The 24328-nt window shown below is 40.5% G+C and overlaps 2 protein-coding genes and 11 non-coding genes across 13 annotated transcripts; all 13 read left to right on the top strand.

Moving 5' to 3' along the window:
• Window positions 1-127: 127 nt before the first annotated feature.
• LOC116930743 (WD repeat-containing protein 47) lies at window positions 128-14980 on the top strand. Its single transcript, XM_032938150.2, has 14 exons — window positions 128-277; window positions 771-913; window positions 975-1479; window positions 2075-2526; window positions 2609-2727; window positions 2861-2971; window positions 3245-3305; window positions 12036-12203; window positions 12270-12373; window positions 12758-12927; window positions 13040-13210; window positions 13282-13427; window positions 13482-13700; window positions 13766-14980. Exons 2-14 carry the CDS (start codon window positions 812-814, stop codon window positions 13910-13912), a joined length of 2475 nt encoding a protein of 824 aa, XP_032794041.1. The 5' UTR covers window positions 128-277; window positions 771-811; the 3' UTR covers window positions 13913-14980.
• Window positions 3995-7839, top strand: LOC116930745. The gene is made up of 2 exons (XM_032938155.2): window positions 3995-5447; window positions 7641-7839. The coding sequence occupies exons 1-2, from the start codon at window positions 4971-4973 to the stop codon at window positions 7641-7643; spliced, it is 480 nt and encodes a 159-aa protein (XP_032794046.1). The 5' UTR covers window positions 3995-4970; the 3' UTR covers window positions 7644-7839.
• Window positions 14981-18176: 3196 nt separating the features above from the next.
• Window positions 18177-18249, top strand: Trnak-cuu. The gene has a single exon. It is a non-coding gene; the product is annotated as a tRNA-Lys (tRNA).
• An 851-nt stretch (window positions 18250-19100) lies between these two features.
• On the top strand, window positions 19101-19174 carry Trnai-aau. The gene has a single exon. It is a non-coding gene; the product is annotated as a tRNA-Ile (tRNA).
• A 1033-nt stretch (window positions 19175-20207) lies between these two features.
• On the top strand, window positions 20208-20289 carry Trnas-uga. The gene has a single exon. It is a non-coding gene; the product is annotated as a tRNA-Ser (tRNA).
• A 190-nt stretch (window positions 20290-20479) lies between these two features.
• Trnal-uag lies at window positions 20480-20561 on the top strand. The gene has a single exon. It is a non-coding gene; the product is annotated as a tRNA-Leu (tRNA).
• A 68-nt stretch (window positions 20562-20629) lies between these two features.
• On the top strand, window positions 20630-20703 carry Trnai-aau. The gene has a single exon. It is a non-coding gene; the product is annotated as a tRNA-Ile (tRNA).
• Window positions 20704-20986: 283 nt separating this feature from the next.
• Trnak-cuu lies at window positions 20987-21059 on the top strand. Its single transcript has one exon. It is a non-coding gene; the product is annotated as a tRNA-Lys (tRNA).
• Window positions 21060-21912: 853 nt separating this feature from the next.
• Window positions 21913-21986, top strand: Trnai-aau. The gene has a single exon. It is a non-coding gene; the product is annotated as a tRNA-Ile (tRNA).
• A 1033-nt stretch (window positions 21987-23019) lies between these two features.
• On the top strand, window positions 23020-23101 carry Trnas-uga. The gene has a single exon. It is a non-coding gene; the product is annotated as a tRNA-Ser (tRNA).
• Window positions 23102-23291: 190 nt separating this feature from the next.
• Window positions 23292-23373, top strand: Trnal-uag. Its single transcript has one exon. It is a non-coding gene; the product is annotated as a tRNA-Leu (tRNA).
• A 68-nt stretch (window positions 23374-23441) lies between these two features.
• Trnai-aau lies at window positions 23442-23515 on the top strand. The gene has a single exon. It is a non-coding gene; the product is annotated as a tRNA-Ile (tRNA).
• Window positions 23516-23797: 282 nt separating this feature from the next.
• Window positions 23798-23870, top strand: Trnak-cuu. The gene has a single exon. It is a non-coding gene; the product is annotated as a tRNA-Lys (tRNA).
• The last annotated feature ends 458 nt before the right edge of the window (window positions 23871-24328 follow it).

Raw genomic sequence — 24328 nt, forward strand, 5'->3', positions numbered from 1 at the left:
ATTTTGCAGTTCAAATATTATTAGTTAAAGAAAAATGAAATTCCTGTTAGGCTGAAAAACCCTTTGCTGGAAAGCCCCCAGGTTATGTACGATAATTTGTTCTTCTGTACGTTGGTCAAACTGGCCAAGAACCGCTTTTCAAGGCAGTCAGCTCCGTTTGCTGTTGTCGTTCTGTCATGGCCGTTCTGTTCTAGATCGAGTTGCAACTTATTCGAGCATTATTTGAATTCGAAATTTGGGAAAAACGTGTTTGTGTCAAAACTAAGTTACGAATCCGGTGAGTAGTCGAGGATTTTGTTTTCTTTCTACGACTTGTTTGTTTTTGCAGGGAGCAACATGAAAATATCAAAAACATTTTATTGTAGGGATTTATCATTTACAAGCCAACGTGTTAAGTGGTAAAAAAAAAACGGTTAAAGCACAAATTAACACTGTGTTTCTGTTTTTATTTATTTCGATTTTATTTGCTTTTGACAATTGGGGTGGAACTCTGGGAACGATTATACTTTTTAAGTTTTCGGGACGCAGAGCCTTAGGGTAAAGAAACTGAGAGTGGTACATTAACTTATTTGTTGCATTTCACTTTGAGGTTTGGGCATACAAGAACAGCAGCAGATGAAACATTTTTAGCCAGGGGCTACTTGGGTTCGGTAGTGAAAAACGATGAGCAACTCCTGCTGTCGGGTTTCGCTTCGGTATCATTTTGCTGACTGAAATGCTTTAACATCCGTCTGCTTGAAACTAACTGTAATGTTTTTTCGTTCGAGTAGAAAAATAAAAGCATAAAAATAGGAGAGTTTTGCCTGATATAATGTCGATGGGAAGCAGTGTCCCACGACTACATTTACGAGAAGACGATGTGGTTCGGCTCGTCTTAGAATTCATCTGCAGCCGACAGTTTCACATTAGTCAGGTGTGTAAAATATCAACAGTTTTATGACGCTTAACATATAGTAAATTTTTCTGTGTTTTAGTTGAGTCTGGAACGAGAAACGGGAGTGATCAATGGCGTTTTTTCTGATGACGTTCTGTTTCTGCGCCAGCTCATCCTTGACGGACAGTGGGATGACGTCACAGAATTCATCCAGCCATTGGAAGCCATTGCTAGTTTCGATGCTCGTACTTTTCACTACCTCATACTCCGTCAGAAATACGTCGAGCTACTTTGCATCAAATCTGAAGCAGGACTTATTGCAAATGTTGATACGGCTGTTGAAGAAGTGGTCAAAGTCCTGAGTGATTTGGAAAAACTATGTCCATCCAGAGAGATCTACAATCATCTTTGTCTCCTTCTGACTTTACCCAAATTGATTGATCACGCCGACTATCAAGACTGGAACCCTTCCAGTGCCCGGGTTCGTTGCTTCCAGGACATCTACCCTTTGGTAGAGAAGTTTTTGCCTTACGAGAAGCCTGCTAAAGACGGACATGCTTTGCAAGAAGCCACGAACGATCGGTTGATCCATCTGCTTATCAAAGGTTAGACTACCAAAAAAAGGTCAAATAATCCTAAGTTGGCAAAGTACTCAATACTATCACGCGAATCCTACATCGTAAAATCATGCTTCGTATTTTAAATTCTTGCTTAAAAGGGCATCTAGTATTGTTACCTTCTGTAAAAACGCGTATCGTAGTGCGAAACCATCTACAGGTGGCATACAGTTACGTTTGAGTTAGATACCGTGGAGTATTTTTTTCGAGTTTACGGTTCCAATCCTTGACAAACGAACAATTAGATTTTGTTTTTCGTTTCCTTCTTCTTCTTCTCTTTCTTTTATGACTTCAGATTTGAGATACACGAAATGCTTTTTTTCCTGACAAAGGCAATAAAACTAAGCCCTTTATTTCTTGTGGAACAATTGCGACGTAAGTATGGCTGTGGGGGTCGCGTCGATTGTTGATCATCACACTGACCTAAGACCTACAGCTTTTAGATTTTAACTGAATTTGGGAAACAGTGGACTGGCGAAGACAAATGGTTTCGTAGCGATATTATTTATTTTTGTTTAAATCCGTAGTATGTCATTCGTCCGAATAACATACTGTATAATATTTTTATATATATTTTTTGCAGGTCTATTGTACGAGTCGTGTGTGGAATTCTGTCAACGTCGAGCTTTATCAGGCAGCGTCAAGGAGCGTTCTCCACCTCAGTTGCGATTCGGCTCACTTCTGAGTTCTACTAAAAAGTTTCACGATTCGGACTTGAGCCTATTGTCTTGGCTGCAGAGCATCCCTGCGCAAACGTTTGCTCATCCCTTCGAACAACGGACGTTGGATGTGGACGTGGAGAGATTGGATAAACCAACCCTGGAAACATCATGGACCGAGCACATGCTGGTTACACCCATCAAGCCCAAACTTTTTCCCTACTCAGCCATGCCTTTTGGAAGACCGCGCTCTGTTGATCTCATGTCGCGTTCTCTAAACCCTTCTTTGGATGGCTTGCCTTTTGGCAGCGGCACCATGTGGCGTTCCAGTTTGGCCAGCTTTCATTTGACCGGGAAAAAATCCATGACCACTTCGGTTTGAAAATTCATTTTTAATATTCAATATCATAATCATAAGTTGTTGTTTTTTTTTTTGTTTTTTTAATTATTATAATCAGGTGGATCGGCTTTTCGAAAGCGACGAGAAAGGATCAAAAATTATCCAACCGCCCAGTATTAGTACAGTAAGCGAGCTTGCCAAGGAACACAGCCCATTCGATGACGAAGATAACAAACGGTTCGTCCTTCTATGTTGTTATTCACTGGTTTGAACAGACGTTTTGATGATGCAAAATTTAAGTTCCTCTGTAGTGGGTAGGGATGTTTAGAGTATCGTCAGCTAACTATGGATGGTTATTCTTTGATTATAGAGTGATCGCGACGGACGTCCTGGAGAAGCCTCCGCGGGCGGAACCTGCTAGTGGAGATCTGTTGCGGGAATTCCAGCGGTTAAAATATTCTCCGGGTACAACATCCAATAAGTAAGTATGCAGACATGTACAGCATTACATTAAGGACAATGGCTTTTAATTGCATCTTCAATTTGCGTTTGAGCCAACTGCCTTAAAGTCAGTGTTAACGTCCATTGGCACGCGATGAGTAAGGTTAAGCAGGACCCCTTCTGTTTGGAAAGTCTTCCTGATTGGGAATAGGTGGAAGCGCTTTCTGCCTTTTACGGGGTTCTCTTTATTGATTGCCATCTAAACTGTTGGCTGAAGGCGAGAGCTAATCTTTCATTTTGTATGTGCGTACAGGTTGGCAGCGCCGCCTCCTCAAGTCTTGTCTGAACCTACCAACGAACCCACGGACGATAAGGTAAGACGCTGTTTATTCAAAGACAACCTCCCGATCACAGCTTATGGGCGGATCAGTTTTCATCGCGGCAGGCCGTAACTAAATAGCCATGATTTTCTTGAGTGAGCTTGAAAAATCACACGGAAACAACGTTGCTGTATGGCACGAGAATGAGCAGAATGATTTGGTTGAATAGGCTACCCTTAAGCGTTTGGGTAACCCGGATGCTGGCGCGATTCGCCATGAAAACCTGACATTGAATAATGAATGCCCAACTTTATTGCGTCTATGTATGTTGGCTACCTAAAATGGAATTTTAGTGTGAGGCATGTTGACGACACGAACGATGTGTTTTGAGGCAGATGCGGTTACATTTGGACATCGCTACACGGGATGTTGTTTGGCCATTGGTCAAAATTCTCAACAGGTTTTCTTATTTATTCGTTGTGAATAAATCCATTTCAGATTACGCTTTAGAGATCAGTGTGCGATGGCGCCCTGCCCAGGCGCGGCGGGCGTGGTACTCATTTTTTGATTTACGCTTCATCTTTTTTCTCTTTTTTTTTTTTGCCTCATTTTTTTCCAAACTCGATACAAACAAAAAGGCCAGCAAGCAAGCTCAGGAGAAGGGGGGAAAAAAGAGAAGCTGCTGGATGCGAGACGCAATAGTACGTTCCAAATTAATCTCTCTCCTCTTGTTGTCATCTTGATGGATGGGGGCTGAACCACACAGAAAGAGCCCTTGGCATACTTGGTATGTTGTAAATAGAGCCATATACAGACGGAGATGATGCGCACTGTAAGCTTTCTTCTCGCAGTGTCTTTCTACGATGCATGATCAAGATAGGCTGCAGCGCAAGTGACCTAGGGTGGAGTGGCTGATATCCTTGTTTTTTGTCCCGCTACGTTTCCTACACGCATCGCGTACACAATAGAGAGCCTCTCAGCTTCTCTTTTGACGTACACCCAACATGGCTTGGTTTTTAAAGTTTGATGCGATTTTCTTGGGTGACGCCCATGGCATGCCACGGGTAATATCGCTGACGGGGAAGAAAAATGTCCATTATCCAGCCTTGTCTTCAATCTGAATCCCAATTTTCCGTCTACTCTTTCACACTCTTATAGTGTAGCATCTCTCTTAGTATAAAAATAAATAAATAAATAATAACAACATCTGGAAGCCAGCAAATAAAAAAAGAAATGTAGAAAACCAGAAAGGCTGCCTGTTTCTCATCGACGATTATTGAATAATAGATTTACACAAATATGTCGTGACGAAATTGGATAGTTTTTGAAGTGGGAGGGATGTTCGCTTTTGGTAAGAACCTTTACATTGGTGAGGGCTGCTCTTGGTTACCTTTTTTGGCCTAATATGGCGTGGTTCTTTTTTTTTTTTTTTTTATTTTTGTTATTTCGTTCCTCTCCTCCCATGTGTATGTGTGTGTGTTTGAGTGTGTCTATGTCTGTGCGTATGAGTGTGTGTATCTTTTGGAGACCTATTCCCCCTGGCTGAGCGCACGCACACCTATTGCGGCTTCGCTAGTCAGGAAGCGAAGACCTCTCTCTACTGCCGCACACGATTCAGAACCAGTCTCAGTTATCAGCCAGTCGTCCCACTTGACGCGTGTCAGATTGGTGATTGCGCTGCCCTCGACACTTGTGTCTGAACTTTCGAAACTCTAAAGAATGGAGCAAGTTATTCTTCGCAAGTTGGACGAAATGTTTAGCGATTTGCGACAGGAAATTCAGCAAAACCATTTGCTAAAAGTGCACCCAATGAAAGACCAACACCAAGGCCATTGTCTTTCTTCTCGATCCAGTTCTAATTTTAGTAGCAATAGAAGGCAGTCGCTACCGAGTCATGCCACACCAGGTCGAAGAGTGTCAATGCCTGCCAAACTGGTGCCGTCAACGACATCATCGATCAGACGAGGATCACTTCCTATCGAAGTTGAGGGCCGTCGGTCTAGTCTTCCTGCTTTCCCCACTCGACGGTTGTCTGTTGAATTACAACCGCAGCGCCGGGAATCGTCCAGTTCGAGGAAATTCTCTCGCGATTCACTTGACCTGGATTTGGTTATTGAAGACGCCTCCGAAGCAGATGCCGATTCCGATTATAACAATTCAATTATAGTCGAAGAAGACGAGGAGACAGACACCCAGGTATGTCGTTACTGATGACTTTTACCCCTCCGCATCTCCTCCTCTTTCGTTGTTTTCCCCGGACCAGTGAGGAGTGGGTGGATGAGCGCAATAATGAAATAGCTGCATTGGCTACTTTTCTCCATAGAGGAAAATGAGATCTAATTACATCGGCATTTCTTGTGCGCTCAGCTTTTATGGCTATCGTGAGTCATTTGATGATGGCTCCTTTATCGTCCGGCTTAACGGCATCGCGGTCGGACATTTATTGCACGACTGCTCACGATTTTTTGCCGATTGTCGTAATAAAATCGTGGTTTTTGGCGGCCTTAATATATTGTCTATGATGGTTGGTGTCAGCGATTCACAGAGCGATCAAATTAATCCGGCCCATCATCCCCATCTAGCGACGCTTTTTCGCACTGTTACATTTTGACGCACTGCTTTTAGCCATTATTTTTTTATTATTTATTTATTTTTTTTTCCAGAGAATCTATTTGACTCCTTATTCACGTTTGCCCTAATTTTTCTCGGCGTGCCTGACGTCTGTGACATTATCTTACTTATTTCTTGTTCTCCAATCGTGATCGAAAACAAAAACAACAAAAAACCTATTGTCGAGATTTTAAAATTCCTGTACTTGTATTTTTGATGCGAGTTGAATGCACGGCTCCCGCGTTCAGAAATGTTCCCTATTTAGATGTTTGGCATTGGTTAGTTAGATTTTGGACGGGAAAACAAAAATCGTCTAATCACAAAAATGGAAAACCGTTGCCAGCATTTCTTCTGATTTCTTTGCTGTACGTTTACAATCGTATTCATTCGTATGCGTTTCTTGTTGGTCATTCCAATGACACATTGTCGAATTTGGGAGACGCTCTGGAGGATGCCAACTGGCGCCCGAGGAGGCCTCGACTATATAACTAAAACACACCGTCGAGCGTGAAGTAGGTTACAGCAGTACGCCTTGTAAGGCACCCAAAAAAAGGGGGTTGACCATATGTTGCATTGTTTACCTTTTAACGACCTATAAACAAGTAGTTCTGATTCTTCTGTCCACTCTTATCCGTAGTCTTGCGACTTCTCTCCGGCCGCGTGCAAGTGTTTCGACGTTGATGCGAAATTTGAAATTCACCGGTCCAGCACAGAATTGCTCATCATCGTTGGCCGTTTTGCTATTTTCGAATGCGTTTGGTTTACGTTGTGTGCGTTCCCCAAGATCGTCCCGTCGCCATGCCCAGGTGGTCTTACGGATACTCGTCTTGGGTATGTGTACAGCCGTGCATTCCTATGGGTTTTTTGTGTTTTTTTTTTTTTGTGTTTTTTTGCATAATTTTTGCATCGTGATTGTCTTGTTTGCTTTCGAATATGGAACGCGGATCTGGCTGCCTATCGTGTTTTTGGTTGTTTGCAAAAAAACATTCAGGATGGACAGGATGATGGGTTACATGGAAACCCGTGGTCCGCCAAACGAGTCGTTCAAGTAAAGCTTGTCCATCGTTCGTCCTCTTTATTCTGGTATAACTCTGTGCCGAACAAGAAGAAAGATAAGAAAAGAACAAAATTCCCACGAATCTCTGTCTATTTTGTTAAAAGCTGCAATCACGCAACATTCGACTCGACCATGTGGATCGGATCGGTTCGGAATGGCGGCTGTTGGTGATTCATCCATAGCTAGTCCTGCTTGAGCTCGAAGTTGAAGAAGTTTCTAGTTTCTTTGTGTTCGTGTAAGAATGAATACCTTCAGGCAAGCCGTTAACAGTCTCTCGGATGAATGAGTAAACAACCCAAACATGTGGCAAAATCGAGCAGCTAATAGAACCTCTTCTCGTTATGCCCCCCTGCCATCTCTTTTGAATATTAAACACGACCCAATCCTTGTACTAACGTAGATGGTCGTAATGGTTGATGGTAGTCTTTAGCGAGCCAAAACTGCTTGCATTTTTTAAGGGGTCAGGGCCGCCTCGATATACGAATGACGATGTGGGTTTTCGTAGTGAAGTTTTGCTGCATTTTCTGTTTTTAAAGAATTTGGAACCGCAGTGCCTATCGTGGAGTTGCAGACACTACAACCGCCATTTCTCAAGACTTTCATTTATTTTTTTAAATTTTTGTTCTTTTTTTTTTTCTCTTTGTCTTTGGCACGAACCTGTACGGCGCCTACTTGTCGCCTGACTGAGGGTCGTTTCTTCTGTTTCGGCGCTGGGCACATAGTAAACCTAAAACGAAAGGGACACATACTTCAACGCACGTCAAAATTGATCAGGCGAATCACTCATTCAACCGTTCCTTGGTTGTTTTGCATTTTCAAATGTTAACAAGCTGTCAAGTTTATTTTCGCCTGTATTTGCAACACGAAATTGTATCGGACAAACGCAAAAAAAAAAAACCAACGTCATGTTTTTGCATTGAATTTTGTGAACTCATTGATTCATTTTGCCAGTCCTTTTGACTTCCTGGGAATGTTCTGCCTTTTTTCTTACTACTCTGTGATGAGACGAAAAAGTTGAGAGGAAAATGCGAAAGAAAAATACAAACACACACACACGCACACAAATAATAATAATAAAAAAAGGAGGGTGGGGGGTGAGTGGGTGTAATTGAAATCGTGCATGTGCATGTGCATGCATTGTGAGTGGTCGGCGAATAAGTAATGAGATGGTACATCATCAGCCGTCTCGATTGGTTAACAAAGTGCTGTGGAGTCCGTTATCTTGTCAGGGAGTGATAACCCCGTTTCGTTGACATACCGTTTCCCGTCTTCTTTTTGGCACACAAAAGGGGCCTTGCGCTTGATCAAGAGAGAGTTGCTCGAGATGATTGCCGGTGATCAACAAAATAGAAAACAGGAACTTCAAGTCTTTTCTTCCGAGCTGGAATCCGTTGGAAAGGTGAACAGCTACCCGAAACTCCTCCCACCCGTCTCTCTTTTGATGGCAAAGGGCAATGCATTTGTCGGAGAAAACTTTTGAAAACCTCAATGGTACTGGTTCTAAATGAGGACTCGGGGAGGCAAGGATATAGCGGGAATATTTCTCTGTTGGCTCCCTTTTTCACGCTTTTGCTGCTGCCGCAGCTACCATATCAAATAGCTCCAGGACTTGAAAAGACTCTTGCCTCCTTTTTTTTTTTTTTTTTAATACCTTCTTCTTCTCTTTTCTTCTCTTTTCCCTTCCTTTTAATGTCGGTGTGTGTACCTGGGCGCAGGTGTAAGACTGAGTCAGTCAGCTTCGTACATTCGGATGCCCTGGGTGTCTTACTCATAGGAAACGTACGTTTTGTTTCCTGTTGCTTGTTTCCTTTGCGCCTGGTTTTTGAATTGTGTAAAGTGCACTGCGTGATGACAGCTTAACTTGTTATTCTTTAGTGATTAGCACAATTCTGCCATAATGCATCGTAATCCATTCATTCCCCGACGTTATCCGGTATTGAATCAGATCGCCCAAAACGATCGCAAAAATTCCATGGAATCGCTACTCTGTCACGACAAATATCCAATCAAACGTTCCGAATTTGTGCACGCTACCGTTGAAGACGATCTTATTGGTCCAGGTCATGTACGGTCACGTTCGCGCTCACGAACACGCGAAGCCGTTCACCGATCCAGCCCGCGATCCAGTTCAAGCTCGAAGCCTCATTCAGGCCTTGTCAGACCGGGTCTAGAGATACATGTTCCCCAACGAGGACGATACATAGTCGTCGAAGATGTTCGGCACGCTAAAAAGAGAAGTTCCACACCAGAATTCGTACTGGTCAACAAAGAAAATGGACGAGCCATTCCACTGCATTCGATCTACCAAAATCCGCATCAGCGTGGCATGGCCACCTTTCAACCGGCAACGCCTACAGATCCTCCGGTCGATTACGACAAGATAGACGTCCACCAATCTCGTCGAAGGTTCAACAAGGAGCAAATGCGCAAGGCTAGATCCATGAGCGATTTGAGTGACGATGGACATTACAGTCGTTCGCCCGTCGAATCGGCATCATCTTTTGAATCTGCGCGCCAGTTATCGGTAGATCTTGTTCTTTCTTCTTTTCTCAGAGAAACAAAACTCAAAACTATTTCAATTGTTCGCCGTTAGAAATGTTTTTAGCTTGGAAAATAGGCCAATGACGTGTAGCCCGACCTGACCTTTCACGTTTAGGTCGTGTAGCGTAGTTCTTTGATGATTAGTGTAACCTCTGCCTCGTTCTTCTTGTTGTTTTTTTTTGGTTTTTTTTTTTTGGTTTTTTGTTTTCTGTTTTTAAATTTTACTAATGCGGTTTCCTGTTTCTGCATTCGAGGCCAATCATGACAGCCATGCAATGTTCATACAATCTCATCCTATCTCTCGACCTCACCGTACTTTTACTCATCGCGATGACTTTGGGTTGCAGTGGTGATCTGACACCATCACGACTTGCTAGACCAGTAACGACATATGCGTGTGAATGGATGTGTTAGACGTCCGCCTTATTCAACACCTACCTTTGTAATGCCCAATGATTGTTTCATCGCATACAACATTTCTTTTCCCTACTGTGTGGCTGTGATATGAAATGGAGAATTTTATGCTGATTCATATACATTTGGAGAATTTCCGCCGCAGCGTATACAAAAGCGAAGAAGTGGAAAAAAAAAAAATGAGTAGATAAAAATAGTCACGCCATCTGTTTGCAATGCAGGATCAAAAACAAGGAAGGGAAACAAATGCGCGTGTACAAGGAAAAAGAAATGTGGAAACGCATTCAGATTATGGAATATTCACCACGCGTAGATATTTTTCTCTCTCTCTCGCTTGCTCTCTAGCTCCCTCGCTCCATTCAGTAGTTCTTTTCTTGTTTTTCTTCGAAAGTTGTGTCTATTTTATGGACAAGATTTGATGGCGACACGCGGGCGTCTCGCCATCAAAGTTTTTATACTTGTTTGTACAATATCGACCCACATTTGGCATTCTTCAAAATAGAACATCATTGAACACCAAATTCTAGAATGCGATTTCGTAGCGACGTGTTTGACCATATGTTGTTGGTCTGTTATACCACGAAGCAAAAGGTTTGAATAGTTAAATGTACGCTAAATCTGTTTAGTCCTTCAATTAGAACCGATTCGCTTCGGAAATGTAACCACTTTTGTCGTGAAAGAATGCGTTTTATTCATGTGTTGGGAGCTCAATAAAGTCTCAGTGGGTTTGGTGGCTATCCCGCGGGATAGTTGGTAATGCGTTTCGGATTGTGTTTTTGTAATATGCTTATTCCCATACCAATTCCGAACGCTTTTCCTTTTTTATACGTTTATTGGCAATGAAATGTTTCCGTTTGTTTTTAGTTTTTGTAAAAGCTTCATTTGTTTGGTTTTTCGTCATTCCTTAACGCCATATGGTATATTGTAACAACTCTGAGGCATTAACCCCCCTCCGCCATCCTTTTATTCAGAGGCAAGATTAACGGAATGTCTCACTTGAAAAATCACTTTTGCATGACTGAAAAAGAAACATTTCGTTTCGTTTCGTTTCAACGCTACAGTACATCATGTAAATGCTAGTAGAAAACTGGATGTACAAGTCGCCAGTCGCTGGTCGCCTATTCCCCTCAGCTGAAAATGGTCAATAAGGAAGCGCGCACCAGTTTGCCATTTTAACGTCACAAGCATCGATGGCGCAGTACGTTTTTCGTTCTCTTTGTATGTCTTGTTTTCTTTCCTTTCTTTGGATTTATTTTTGGTGGAGTGATTTCCGCCGCCACTCACGCGTAGCCCAAGCTCATTTGTGTGTCTGCTGTTATCACCCGAAAAAACCAAAAAAAAAAACCAAAAAAAAACAAAAAACAAATTCCTTCTCTTCCCATGTATAGAAAAAGGGGCCGTCTAGTGTTGATAGCGCGCAGGACTTGTTGCTGGCCGTTGTGGTCAGTCGCTTCGTAGCTCTCGTTTGGAACACTACATTCACGTGCTACTGTGTTGTGCCGTTGCCAAAGGATTTCAATTATATATTTATATCGATCGCAATGACAATGAGGTATTCAACGGTGACATCATGGTGAATACAACAGCGCATCGCTCGACCGTACTACGTCACACCAAACGACCAGCGCCACCAATTGTACCTGTTTCGTTACACTTTTAAATGTATTGTTAACGTTTCGGCGTCGTAATTAAGACTAGAAAAAGACCAGTCTCTCTCTCTTTCCCTCCATCCCTCCCTCTGTTTAACACCAGCTTTTTCTCGACTGAGAAAGTTTGGCTTTGTATAGGGAAAGGCTGCACTGTTTTGCTTTTGTTTCTTAGTTATTATTATTAGTTTTTGTTTTTTCTTAATTTTCCATTGTCCAAAATATGGTGTTTAGTACTTGGGTTTTCTAGACATTTTTCGAATCAAAGGTAAGATGCCGTTGGGTTCCGCTAGGCAAATAACGAATCTGAATTTAAGTCACAGTCGAAAGCGTCGCACTTGTGGCTTTATTTCGTTACCAGAAGGAAAGAGTCTTGAATACAATATTATTTTTTATTACAATTGTGGGAGGTTTAGAAGACTGCTACCCATGATAGCCAACACGAATTCTAACTGGAACTTGTTCTTTCTGTGTCTCTTCAAGCTTATTTTGTTGTTTTTCTTTGTGTTATTGCAGCCTCAATTGCCGGCTAACCAGAATGGGTCAGCGGCTTCCACTTCGGGTCCAACATCAGGTTCGGGATCGCTGGGATCGGGATCAGTGTCGGCTTCGACCACAATGCCTGGTAGCGGCTTGGCAGGGAAACCTCGTTTCATAGCAGTCACGTCATTGGACGACGCTCAGGTGAAACCCGTCGGTTGAGTGATGGATCTGCTTTGGTTATAACTGATCTTTGGTTTACATAACTAGGCCGTACGTTGTGCCGAATTCCATCCTAGCGGCCGACTTTATGCGGTAGGCTCCAATTCAAAAACGTTACGCATCTGCTCCTATCCAAAACTATCGGATCTGAGGTACGTAGTCGTTTAACGTTCAAGGACGTCATCCATATGTTCGCCAACAGCTGTTGTTACTCTCTCTCTCTCTTTGCACATCAGTTCCTCTATGTCTCCGGTGTCTCCCCCATCCCTTTTTCGTCCCTTTCAGCTTCATCGTCACCTTGGGATCTGTTCGCTTTCGTTTACGTCCCAACTTCATTTTAATCCATAGCAACCAAAAATAAATGGTTGGCGTTATTAAAAAAAAAAAAAAAACAAAAAAAAAAAAAAAAGCAAAAAAAAAACAACAGCTAAAAAACAAAAACAACAGAAACAGTTGCACCTTTCAGTTACAAAACTGTTCATCACTTCAATGGCGTTTGGACACGGACTTATTCTCTTTCTTATTTGCTGGTACAGAGATGATCATACGACATGTCAGTCGACGGTGCTTTTCAAGCGTACCAAACATCATAAAGGGTCGATTTACTGCCTCGCCTGGAGCCCAGCAGGGGATTTGATCGCCACGGGAAGCAACGACAAAACGGTCAAGCTAATGAGGTTCAATGCCGACACGTGTAACGTGGAAGGTAAATATATCCTTGATACATTTGCTTTGTTTTAGCTTGTTTGTTCACAACAAAAAATAATAATAATAAACCAAAAATAAATCAATAAATTAACTCATTTATTTTGAAACAGGCCAAGAAATTGAATTGTCAATGCATGACGGAACAGTCAGAGACGTTTGCTTTATTGAGGATATGAGTAACAAGTCCAGTTTGCTTGTTAGTGGAGGCGCTGGGGATTGTAAAATCTATGTTACAGATTGCGTTACAGGAACACCTTTCCAAGCACTAACCGGACATTCGGGTATGTGGCGAAATTGCAGTGTCAGCGAAAAATGTAACAACTATTAAACCCTGATGTCATTTGTTCAACAGGACATGTCTTGTCTCTTTACACGTGGGGTGGTGCCATGTTTATAAGCGGTTCTCAGGACAAAACAGTACGAATGTGGGATCTGCGGACAAGGGGCTGTGTTAACATGATCACGCCGCTAACCACACCCAGTTCACCGGTTAATAAGGTACTAGGATTGCTTAACACGTTGGACAACAGGATACGTCATTGTTACGAATAGGGTTCCCCCGTGGCTTCGGTTGCTGTCGATCCGTCCGGCCGTCTAATGGTTTCCGGACATGAGGATGCCTCGTGCATTCTTTACGATATCCGAGGGAATAGGACTATTCAGAGCTTTAAGCCTCATACGGCCGATGTCCGTTCGGTGCGTTTCTCGCCTTCGGCTTACTACCTTCTGACAGGCGGGTATGACAACAAATTGGTGCTGACAGATTTGCAGGTATATTGCTTCTTGTCTCCTTATTGACATGGCGCTTGATTTATGTAATCATTTTTTTGGTTTAGGGAGATTTAACGATGTCGTTACCGAGTATAGTGGTCGCCCAACATCAGGATAAAGTTATATCAGGTCGCTGGCATCCAAACGAATTTTCTTTCATCAGTTCTAGCGCTGATAAAACGAGTGCTTTATGGGCGTTGCCTCCGCTTTAAATAACTTGACAGGCAGATTGTTTGCTATTGTACAAATTGCAAATGAATTGGAAGACGAGAGACCTCCCGTTCGTTGTTAAAGATTATGGGGCGGGACAAATAATCTGTAACTGTTACCCCTACGTATTGATATTTAAAACTTTGTTCAGCTTTAAAAGGTTTAACTTTTTGAGAAGGTATAAAGAACAGCAATCCCACTTGTACTTCCAATTTGTTGCATTTTTTATTTCTTGGCAAATTGGCTTATTCCTTCCATATACTCTAGATTTTATGACGCCTTAAGAAAACCTTCATGTAATAAGGACGATCCTCTCTTTGTTGTCCCCTCGCACCCTCTTTGTTTCTTCATTTTCTTTGGATTAAAGTTTATTACCATCCATAGAATGTCGGCTGGGTTTTAATATACAATCCGTTGACCTGCAAGTATGCAGCATTGGGCTCAAAGCTTCGTAATTGCCAGGAGATATACAGTGAACACCGTTGGTAATTGCTCACCCGAACATTGACCATGGGCTTAAATGACAAAGAGGATGCCGCGCGAGAATTTTTTTGTGGAGAAGTCTTAGTCGCAAAAACTCGCCGTTTCTTACGTTAAGGAGACTTAATATTTTCCTACATTTTTTTTATTCATGCAATCTTGGGCTACTGACTGAATAGACTTCAATTATATGCTCACTTTTTTCCCCATTCGAATTCTGTCGGCGGAGAACCTGCGGGGTTTAGGCGTAGACCATTAATCACACACCTATCACCTAAGGATAGGGACAGACTCCGAAACGGGAAAAAAAGTGAGTTAATAATTAAAGTCTTCTCAATAACTCGAGATCGCATGAATAAAAACCACATCCAAAAATTCACAATGTAGGAGAACGTTAACTCTCCTTATTGTAACAAACGGCGTATTTTTGCGACCGATATTTCTGAAGATAAAAATTTTCGTGCAACATCCTGTTTCCCATTTAAGCCGAAGTTGAATATTAGGGGGAGAAAATACCTACGGTGGGCACTGTACACTGTATAATTTAGCGAACAATTAACCAGATCAAATACAACAAGTGTGACATGCGACTGAATCTAAACACTTTATTTCAAGTTTAGAGCAATAGAATTTTTCTCTCCATCTCTGTGATTGGCTTGGGTAGGCTATCGACGGCTAGCGAAATGCTTGCTGAAGTAACCTATAGGCAGAGTCATAGAGGGGATGGTTCGCTCCTTGCATCGACTTTGTCCATAAGGCGTGGTTGTCAGTTTTTGAGGGAATTTAAGCATTTTCAGTTTTTTAGTTTTTCGCTGTCACAACAGACGACAGCACCGTAGTTAAGGAAAAACACTAAGGGAGGGCATAAGCAGCTGAAATTTAAATTGGCTCAATCAAAACCGTAAAAAAATGTATAAAGCAACAGTGGCAACAGTATTGTGTGATTATTGTGGACATTTACTCTGCAGCGAATTGGAGATATTCTTTTAGTGCCCTTCCACAACATTACCTAAGTATTAAAAACTTCATTTCAAATAGTGATTATGATGCTTCATTTACAACCGTTGTTTTCTTTTGGCTGCAGATGGACAGAATGTCTCTGCTTTGAAACAGCAGAGGGGTATTATTTTGTTATTACAAATTGTGCCATGGTGATGATTACGTTTAATTTTCTGATTTTATCTTTGTCTGTTTTCAGCTAACCAGAGTGTCCACTCTTCAGGGAAAATCCAAAATTTAAGGATATTTCAAGTAAACATGGGATGAAAAGGAATTCAGGAAATATAAAAATTTTTTTTTTTTAAAATTTAAAAAAAAAAAAAAATAAAAAAAAAAAAAATTATAATATCGATTTGGTTAGTGAACGATAATACGATATATGATTCATATCAAATTCATAATACTAAAACGAGGGAAAAAAAACTATTCCAACGTGAGTTCCGTTAGAATGTGCAACGTAGCTGTTGACTGTGAAATTTCTTTTTTGAATTGATTTAGTCTCTTTGTACCACATATCTTGAAGTGTACATTGCACCAAAAAGAAAACATTTGAATCAGATATGAGTAAATGAATATATTTTTTAGTTTTTTCGAACGATCATTTTTTAGTTTTCGAACTATCTTGAGCACTGACCCTCTTTAAATGGAAAAGATTGTTTGGCTAATGCATCCAGATCTCCAAAAGAGTGGTTGAAGCATTGAAGTGGATTTTGAACAATTCAAAACTGAGTATAATAAACATTTATGAAAAAAAAAATTTAATTTGTTCAAGATTTCTTTTACAATTGTTGGGGTTTTGTTCAAATTCCGGGATATTTCGTACCTCGGGATTTTATATTTTTTTATTTTGGGAACGTTTGAAATTTGATAACCTCGGTCCATGGACAAACTGCAGGTAACAGTTATATTCCTTATTTTTCCGCTGTCTATTAGCGGGGGAGACCTTTCATTGACTCAAGTTTAGTGAACGGTAGAAGTTACATCGAATTCAATTTTTTGGTGTTTTTGAGCCGAGCCGGGGTGGGATTGGACAAACCCCTGTTCCAGGTTAGACACGGCCAAGAAAGGAGAAAAGAAATGTAAAAAACTATTTCAAAAATATTGTGCGAAAGTAATTTGGGTAATGACAGATTCAAAAAATTTTTTTTGACGATATAACTCAAAATCGGCCCAACGCCAGTTAAAGGACCAAAAAAAATTTGCGATTTTTTCGCGTTTTTTAAATTTTCTAAATATCTAGTGAAATAATAACAGTCGGGGATACATGAAATTTTCTACAGTTGAAAATTTAATAAATGGGAACATATGGTGTAAATATTTGATTTTTAAAACTTTTTTAACTAATTTTCCCGTCACTGTCCAACATGGTACAGTGTCCAAGATGGGTCCAGTCTCCCTAGGGTGTTCCGTTTTACAGAAATTTTCGAATTTTGATGACGCTCTTCTATTTTGGGGTGTTCATAGCAATAAAAAAAATTGTTAAAAAAAATGGCGACGATCCAAAAATTAGACCAATCGGGCGGGAAAAAACGTGAAAAAGCGTGAAAAAACGCATTTTAAATTCTATATCTCATTATACCGATACAATTTTTATAGTGCTCATCAATAATATTAATTAACACTATATTTTCTACTCATATAAAAAATTTGATTAAGATTAAGCTACATTTAGACATCTCAGAAGTTATTTTTGTGAACTGCGCAACCCTGGTTATGTATATTTCTTCCTATCTGACAGTTTAATCCGGCATTACTAGTTTTGCTTTTACTGTGTTTTACTCTTGTGCGAATTAATTGAACTGTGTGGCGTGAAACTAATATAACTACAAAAATGGTGAAAGCAGTTCGTGTAAATAGAAATAAAGAAGACTGGCTACTTGGTAAAGCGTGCGATAAAAGTTTAGCTATTGGCTCACGACTTCCATTGCAACTGAGAAGTCATGCGTAGTTTTTTTTTAAGTTTTTTTTTTAAGCTGTTGGATGTTAACAAGCCGACTAAACAAATATTCAGAGTGATTCTTGATGAAGTTAAGAGTTAAATCTGAAGGGAAGAGCAGCCATTCCCATCAATAGTAGACAGAAACTGAAACTTTTTACGACAACTCCTCAAAATCCACCAAGATTGGTTTGCCATTACCAAAATTAAGATTGATTCAAGACAGACTGTTAATTCAAAGAAGCATATTGCAAATTTTAAGAACACGAATGAATACTTTGTGCGATCTGAGACACAAGTGATGTAGAAGAACAAACTGAAGAAGCAAGAAGAAACGTACTGAAGAAGAAGATAGATTTTAGGCGCTGGTTTTAGGCACCAGTCTCTTCGGAGGCAAGGGTTCGAATCCCTTCACTGTCATATAATTTTATTTTGGTTCTTCATGAAGAATCCACCCAATTATCTTTTGTGGTTTTTTTTTACAGTAATGCTGTTTAGCTCAGTTGGTTAGAGCGCCGCGCTAATAACGCGGAGGTCACGAGTTCGATCCTCTTACGGGCCAATGTACAATGTTTCCATACATTCTCATCAATTAAACAAAACTTTCGCACGTTTCTTAACTTCTGGACTACTGACGTTATTAGAGTGACATTGCTTTGAAAGAAACTACAGAAAAACTGCGGTAGATAATCAACGCAATATATGAAAAGTGTTTTTCTAAATTACTGTGCTGCCTCATAATGTATGGTCGTTTGTGGTTGGGCTATCCATCCTCCTGGGCTAAAACTTAGCAGAAATGGTGTCATGTGTCATGTGTCATGTCACAATGTTAGCATTAACATTTGTTGTTGGCCTGGCTAGCTCAGTCGGTAGAGCATGAGACTCTTAATCTCAGGGTCGTGGGTTCGAGCCCCACGTTGGGCGTATAAAACTATCACTTATTTTTCCGAGAATCACGTGGCTTTATGTGATGAGTACCAACAACTTCTATGGTACGTTCTTCGTAACCGTTCTGTCTTCAACTCCTGTAGCCATGCTGAATAAGGGTTCTTGATCGAAATAAGAAACCAAAAACAACCAATAAAGAGTTTTTCACGTCAATCCTAATGCTTAGGTCTAACTGTCGTATGACAAGCTGGAATAAGGATGAGATTATTTGTTCTAACCACTTCACTTTTGATGAGGTGCTTGGGGAAAATATATGTAAGCAAACGAATGTGGGTACAAGGAAATGGTAAATTCAGTGAAGATCGCTTCTCGTTTCGACGTTTTTTTATTGCTTTTGGTTGTTAATAGCTTTCAAGAGCAAACCGTTTCGAGCTTAATTTGTTATTAAGGAAAAGCCGACATTTTTCTTAACTGGGACACTTTTGTTGTTTTTTCATTGCTCCTTCGTGAAAGGCATGTGGTCGTTGTATGGAACGATGCACATTATGAATTTCCAGGGTTTAGCGGTTGTAGATGGGTGCAGACGTTTTTTTTCCTTCCGTCATTTACTGAAAACTGTAAGTCACATTCTTTGGTTATTTTCCTGTTTATTTGTGATGTTAGTTTGTGTTGTTAACTTTCCGTCTTTTGATATTTTGTAAGTACTCGTATATTCATTGTATTCCCTTACTTGTGAGAATTTTTTGATTGGTTTGTGACTTTTTTTGTCGGGGCTTTCCCCAACCCTCGTTGGCTGTTTGGCGACACTCCTTCATTTTACGAGGACAATGGCTGGTTTTACTGGTGAATCAACTCAGTCATTTTTTGTACGTGTGTAATATTTTGTAGGCCTGTTAGCTCAGTTGGTTAGAGCGCCGTGCTAATAACGCGGAGGTCATGAGTTCGATCCTCTTACGGGCCAGTGGTGGTGCTTTCAAAAATTTACATTTTGGAAATATTTTGGAGATGAAAACCTTATGAAAGAAATCACGGTTGCCATAGCAGTCAGGAAGAGGTCCAAGTTCCTTCAGCAACCAGGGCATGAAATCGAGAAACTATTTGCCTCTTCCATACTGGGGCTTGGGAATACCATGGTACACAGAAAAACATATAACCAGTGAATCCTAGAGGTTACCGCTATGGGAGATCCCGAGGCGTTATATGGATTGACCATGTATCTGGAAGGAGACTGCAGCCCTGCCAAATAACATCAGAAAGATCATGTCCATGTTCAACTAGCGATTTCTTCCTACCATCACCAGCTGCTATCGGTTGGATCTATTCAACGATGCCACGTGTCCTATATGCCATCGACATCCCGAAACCGACGAGCATTTTGATGTTTCAGTGTCCTGAATGCCTCATCGTTTGGAGCTGGTTTGAAGGAACCATGTGTCAGACGGGCTGTGGGTCGTCCAAAGAAGATTTGATGTATGACCATTTTGGGCCGGAGATAGGTAATCTCCAGCCCACATTTACTCTTCCTACTGGCTACATGTTCACCACCTGGAAGGCGAGGAATCCCCAACGTATCTCACGTCGAATACAAGTAGAGAGTTCATGGAAACCAGTTGTCCTTCCAGATGGATCCTCCATTTCCCTCTTACATTTAATCATCGATTTTATTTTAAATTTTTATAAATTTTTGTTAATTTGTATTCCTCTATCTTAATATGTATAGATTTTTTAAACTTGTATTTACTTACCTCAGTGTCTATTGCTTTTGTCTTTTCAAAATTATTGTGATGAGATCAACATTGTCATATTTGTCTTTCTCTTCCCTTTATACGATCTGCATCCAAGGATCAAATTAATTGTTTATTTTATTTTCTATTGTTTTTCCATTATAACAGTAGAAATGAATTTCAACTGGCAATAAAAGTTTATATTTTTTTCTAATGGAGCTTTTTATTGGTAAATTTCACAGCGGAATTTCATTGATTGGAATAAAACAAGCAGACATGGCCGAGTGGTTAAGGCGACAGACTTGAAATCTGTTTCCATCTTGGAGCGCAGGTTCAAATCCTGCTGTCTGCGAATCGCTAAATCGTGTGCAAATTTCCTTATCAACTAGTTGAATTATTATGAGGTACTTATGGAAAATTAAAATAAGCTAAATACAGTCCAAAATCCAAACTCGTTTTTTTGCCAGCAATGTTGTTGTATGATAAACGTTTAAACTGTGAAACAATAATCAAACTCATGTTCACGATAAATATGTTATACGGATAGTGTGGCCGAGTGGTCTATGGCGCTGGTTTTAGGCACCAGTCTCTTCGGAGGCAAGGGTTCGAATCCCTTCACTGTCATATAATTTTATTTTGGTTCTTCATGCGAATCCACCCAATTATCTTTTGTGCGTTTGTAGCTACAGCATGGCCTGTTAGCTCAGTTGGTTAGAGCGCCGTGCTAATAACGCGGAGGTCACGAGTTCGATCCTCTTACGGGCCAATGTACAATGTTTCCATACATTCTCATCAATTAAACAAAACTTTCGCACGTTTCTTAACTTCTGGAGTACTGACGTTATTAGAGTGACATTGCTTTGAAAGAAACTACAGAAAAACTGCGGTAGATAATCAACGCAATATATGAAAAGTGTTTTTCTAAATTACTGTGCTGCCTCATAATGTATGGTCGTTTGTGGTTGGGCTATCCATCCTCCTGGGCTAAAACTTAGCAGAAATGGTGTCATGTGTCATGTCACCAATGTTAGCATTAACATTTGTTGTTGGCCTGGCTAGCTCAGTCGGTAGAGCATGAGACTCTTAATCTCAGGGTCGTGGGTTCGAGCCCCACGTTGGGCGTATAAAACTATCACTTATTTTTCCGAGAATCACGTGGCTTTATGTGATGAGTACCAACAACTTCTATGGTACGTTCTTCGTAACCGTTCTGTCTTCAACTCCTGTAGCCATGCTGAATAAGGGTTCTTGATCGAAATAAGAAACCAAAAACAACCAATAAAGAGTTTTTCACGTCAATCCTAATGCTTAGGTCTAACTGTCGTATGACAAGCTGGAATAAGGATGAGATTATTTGTTCTAACCACTTCACTTTTGATGAGGTGCTTGGGGAAAATATATGTAAGCAAACGAATGTGGGTACAAGGAAATGGTAAATTCAGTGAAGATCGCTTCTCGTTTCGACGTTTTTTTTATTGCTTTTGGTTGTTAATAGCTTTCAAGAGCATAACCGTTTCGAGCTTAATTTGTTATTAAGGAAAAGCCGACATTTTTCTTAACTGGGACACTTTTGTTGTTTTTTCATTGCTCCTTCGTGAAAGGCATGTGGTCGTTGTATGGAACGATGCACATTATGAATTTCCAGGGTTTAGCGGTTGTAGATGGGTGCAGACGTTTTTTTTCCTTCCGTCATTTACTGAAAACTGTAAGTCACATTCTTTGGTTATTTTCCTGTTTATTTGTGATGTTAGTTTGTGTTGTTAACTTTCCGTCTTTTGATATTTTGTAAGTACTCGTATATTCATTGTATTCCCTTACTTGTGAGAATTTTTTGATTGGTTTGTGACTTTTTTTGTCGGGGCTTTCCCCAACCCTCGTTGGCTGTTTGGCGACACTCCTTCATTTTACGAGGACAATGGCTGGTTTTACTGGTGAATCAACTCAGTCATTTTTTGTACGTGTGTAATATTTTGTAGGCCTGTTAGCTCAGTTGGTTAGAGCGCCGTGCTAATAACGCGGAGGTCATGAGTTCGATCCTCTTACGGGCCAGTGGTGGTGCTTTCAAAAATTTACATTTTGGAAATATTTTGGAGATGAAAACCTTATGAAAGAAATCACGGTTGCCATAGCAGTCAGGAAGAGGTCCAAGTTCCTTCAGCAACCAGGGCATGAAATCGAGAAACTATTTGCCTCTTCCATACTGGGGCTTGGGAATACCATGGTACACAGAAAAACATATAACCAGTGAATCCTAGAGGTTACCGCTATGGGAGATCCCGAGGCGTTATATGGATTGACCATGTATCTGGAAGGAGACTGCAGCCCTGCCAAATAACATCAGAAAGATCATGTCCATGTTCAACTAGCGATTTCTTCCTACCATCACCAGCTGCTATCGGTTGGATCTATTCAACGATGCCACGTGTCCTATATGCCATCGACATCCCGAAACCGACGAGCATTTTGATGTTTCAGTGTCCTGAATGCCTCATCGTTTGGAGCTGGTTTGAAGGAACCATGTGTCAGACGGGCTGTGGGTCGTCCAAAGAAGATTTGATGTATGACCATTTTGGGCCGGAGATAGGTAATCTCCAGCCCACATTTACTCTTCCTACTGGCTACATGTTCACCACCTGGAAGGCGAGGAATCCCCAACGTATCTCACGTCGAATACAAGTAGAGAGTTCATGGAAACCAGTTGTCCTTCCAGATGGATCCTCCATTTCCCTCTTACATTTAATCATCGATTTTATTTTAAATTTTTATAAATTTTTGTTAATTTGTATTCCTCTATCTTAATATGTATAGATTTTTTAAACTTGTATTTACTTACCTCAGTGTCTATTGCTTTTGTCTTTTCAAAATTATTGTGATGAGATCAACATTGTCATATTTGTCTTTCTCTTCCCTTTATACGATCTGCATCCAAGGATCAAATTAGTTGTTTATTTTATTTTCTATTGTTTTTCCATTATAACAGTAGAAATGAATTTCAACTGGCAATAAAAGTTTATATTTTTTTCTAATGGAGCTTTTTATTGGTAAATTTCACAGCGGAATTTCATTGATTGGAATAAAACAAGCAGACATGGCCGAGTGGTTAAGGCGACAGACTTGAAATCTGTTTCCATCTTGGAGCGCAGGTTCAAATCCTGCTGTCTGCGAATCGCTAAATCGTGTGCAAATTTCCTTATCAACTAGTTGAATTATTATGAGGTACTTATGGAAAATTAAAATAAGCTAAATACAGTCCAAAATCCAAACTCGTTTTTTTGCCAGCAATGTTGTTGTATGATAAACGTTTAAACTGTGAAACAATAATCAAACTCATGTTCACGATAAATATGTTATACGGATAGTGTGGCCGAGTGGTCTATGGCGCTGGTTTTAGGCACCAGTCTCTTCGGAGGCAAGGGTTCGAATCCCTTCACTGTCATATAATTTTATTTTGGTTCTTCATGCGAATCCACCCAATTATCTTTTGTGCGTTTGTAGCTACAGCATGGCCTGTTAGCTCAGTTGGTTAGAGCGCCGTGCTAATAACGCGGAGGTCACGAGTTCGATCCTCTTACGGGCCAATGTACAATGTTTCCATACATTCTCATCAATTAAACAAAACTTTCGCACGTTTCTTAACTTCTGGAGTACTGACGTTATTAGAGTGACATTGCTTTGAAAGAAACTACAGAAAAACTGCGGTAGATAATCAACGCAATATATGAAAAGTGTTTTTCTAAATTACTGTGCTGCCTCATAATGTATGGTCGTTTGTGGTTGGGCTATCCATCCTCCTGGGCTAAAACTTAGCAGAAATGGTGTCATGTGTCATGTCACAATGTTAGCATTAACATTTGTTGTTGGCCTGGCTAGCTCAGTCGGTAGAGCATGAGACTCTTAATCTCAGGGTCGTGGGTTCGAGCCCCACGTTGGGCGTATAAAACTATCACTTATTTTTCCGAGAATCACGTGGCTTTATGTGATGAGTACCAACAACTTCTATGGTACGTTCTTCGTAACCGTTCTGTCTTCAACTCCTGTAGCCATGCTGAATAAGGGTTCTTGATCGAAATAAGAAACCAAAAACAACCAATAAAGAGTTTTTCACGTCAATCCTAATGCTTAGGTCTAACTGTCGTATGACAAGCTGGAATAAGGATGAGATTATTTGTTCTAACCACTTCACTTTTGATGAGGTGCTTGGGGAAAATATATGTAAGCAAACGAATGTGGGTACAAGGAAATGGTAAATTCAGTGAAGATCGCTTCTCGTTTCGACGTTTTTTTTATTGCTTTTGGTTGTTAATAGCTTTCAAGAGATACCGTTTCGAGCTTAATTTGTTATTAAGGAAAAGCCGACATTTTTCTTAACTGGGACACTTTTGTTGTTTTTT

The sequence above is a fragment of the Daphnia magna genome, linkage group LG9, assembly GCF_020631705.1.
Source record: "Daphnia magna isolate NIES linkage group LG9, ASM2063170v1.1, whole genome shotgun sequence".
NCBI lineage: Eukaryota > Metazoa > Arthropoda > Branchiopoda > Diplostraca > Daphniidae > Daphnia > Daphnia magna.

What these genes read in the sequence shown, in the direction of transcription:
- LOC116930743 (XM_032938150.2), top strand. Translation starts at nt 812, where the DNA reads ATGTCGATGGGAAGCAGTGTCCCACGACTACATTTACGAGAAGACGAT. An exon ending in GATCCATCTGCTTATCAAAG is followed by an intron (nt 1,480 to 2,074) that starts GTTAGACTACCA and finishes TATTTTTTGCAG; the next exon opens with GTCTATTGTACGAGTCGTGT. An exon ending in CCAGTTCACCGGTTAATAAG is followed by an intron (nt 13,428 to 13,481) that starts GTACTAGGATTG and finishes TGTTACGAATAG; the next exon opens with GGTTCCCCCGTGGCTTCGGT.
- LOC116930745 (XM_032938155.2), top strand. Translation starts at nt 4,971, where the DNA reads ATGGAGCAAGTTATTCTTCGCAAGTTGGACGAAATGTTTAGCGATTTG.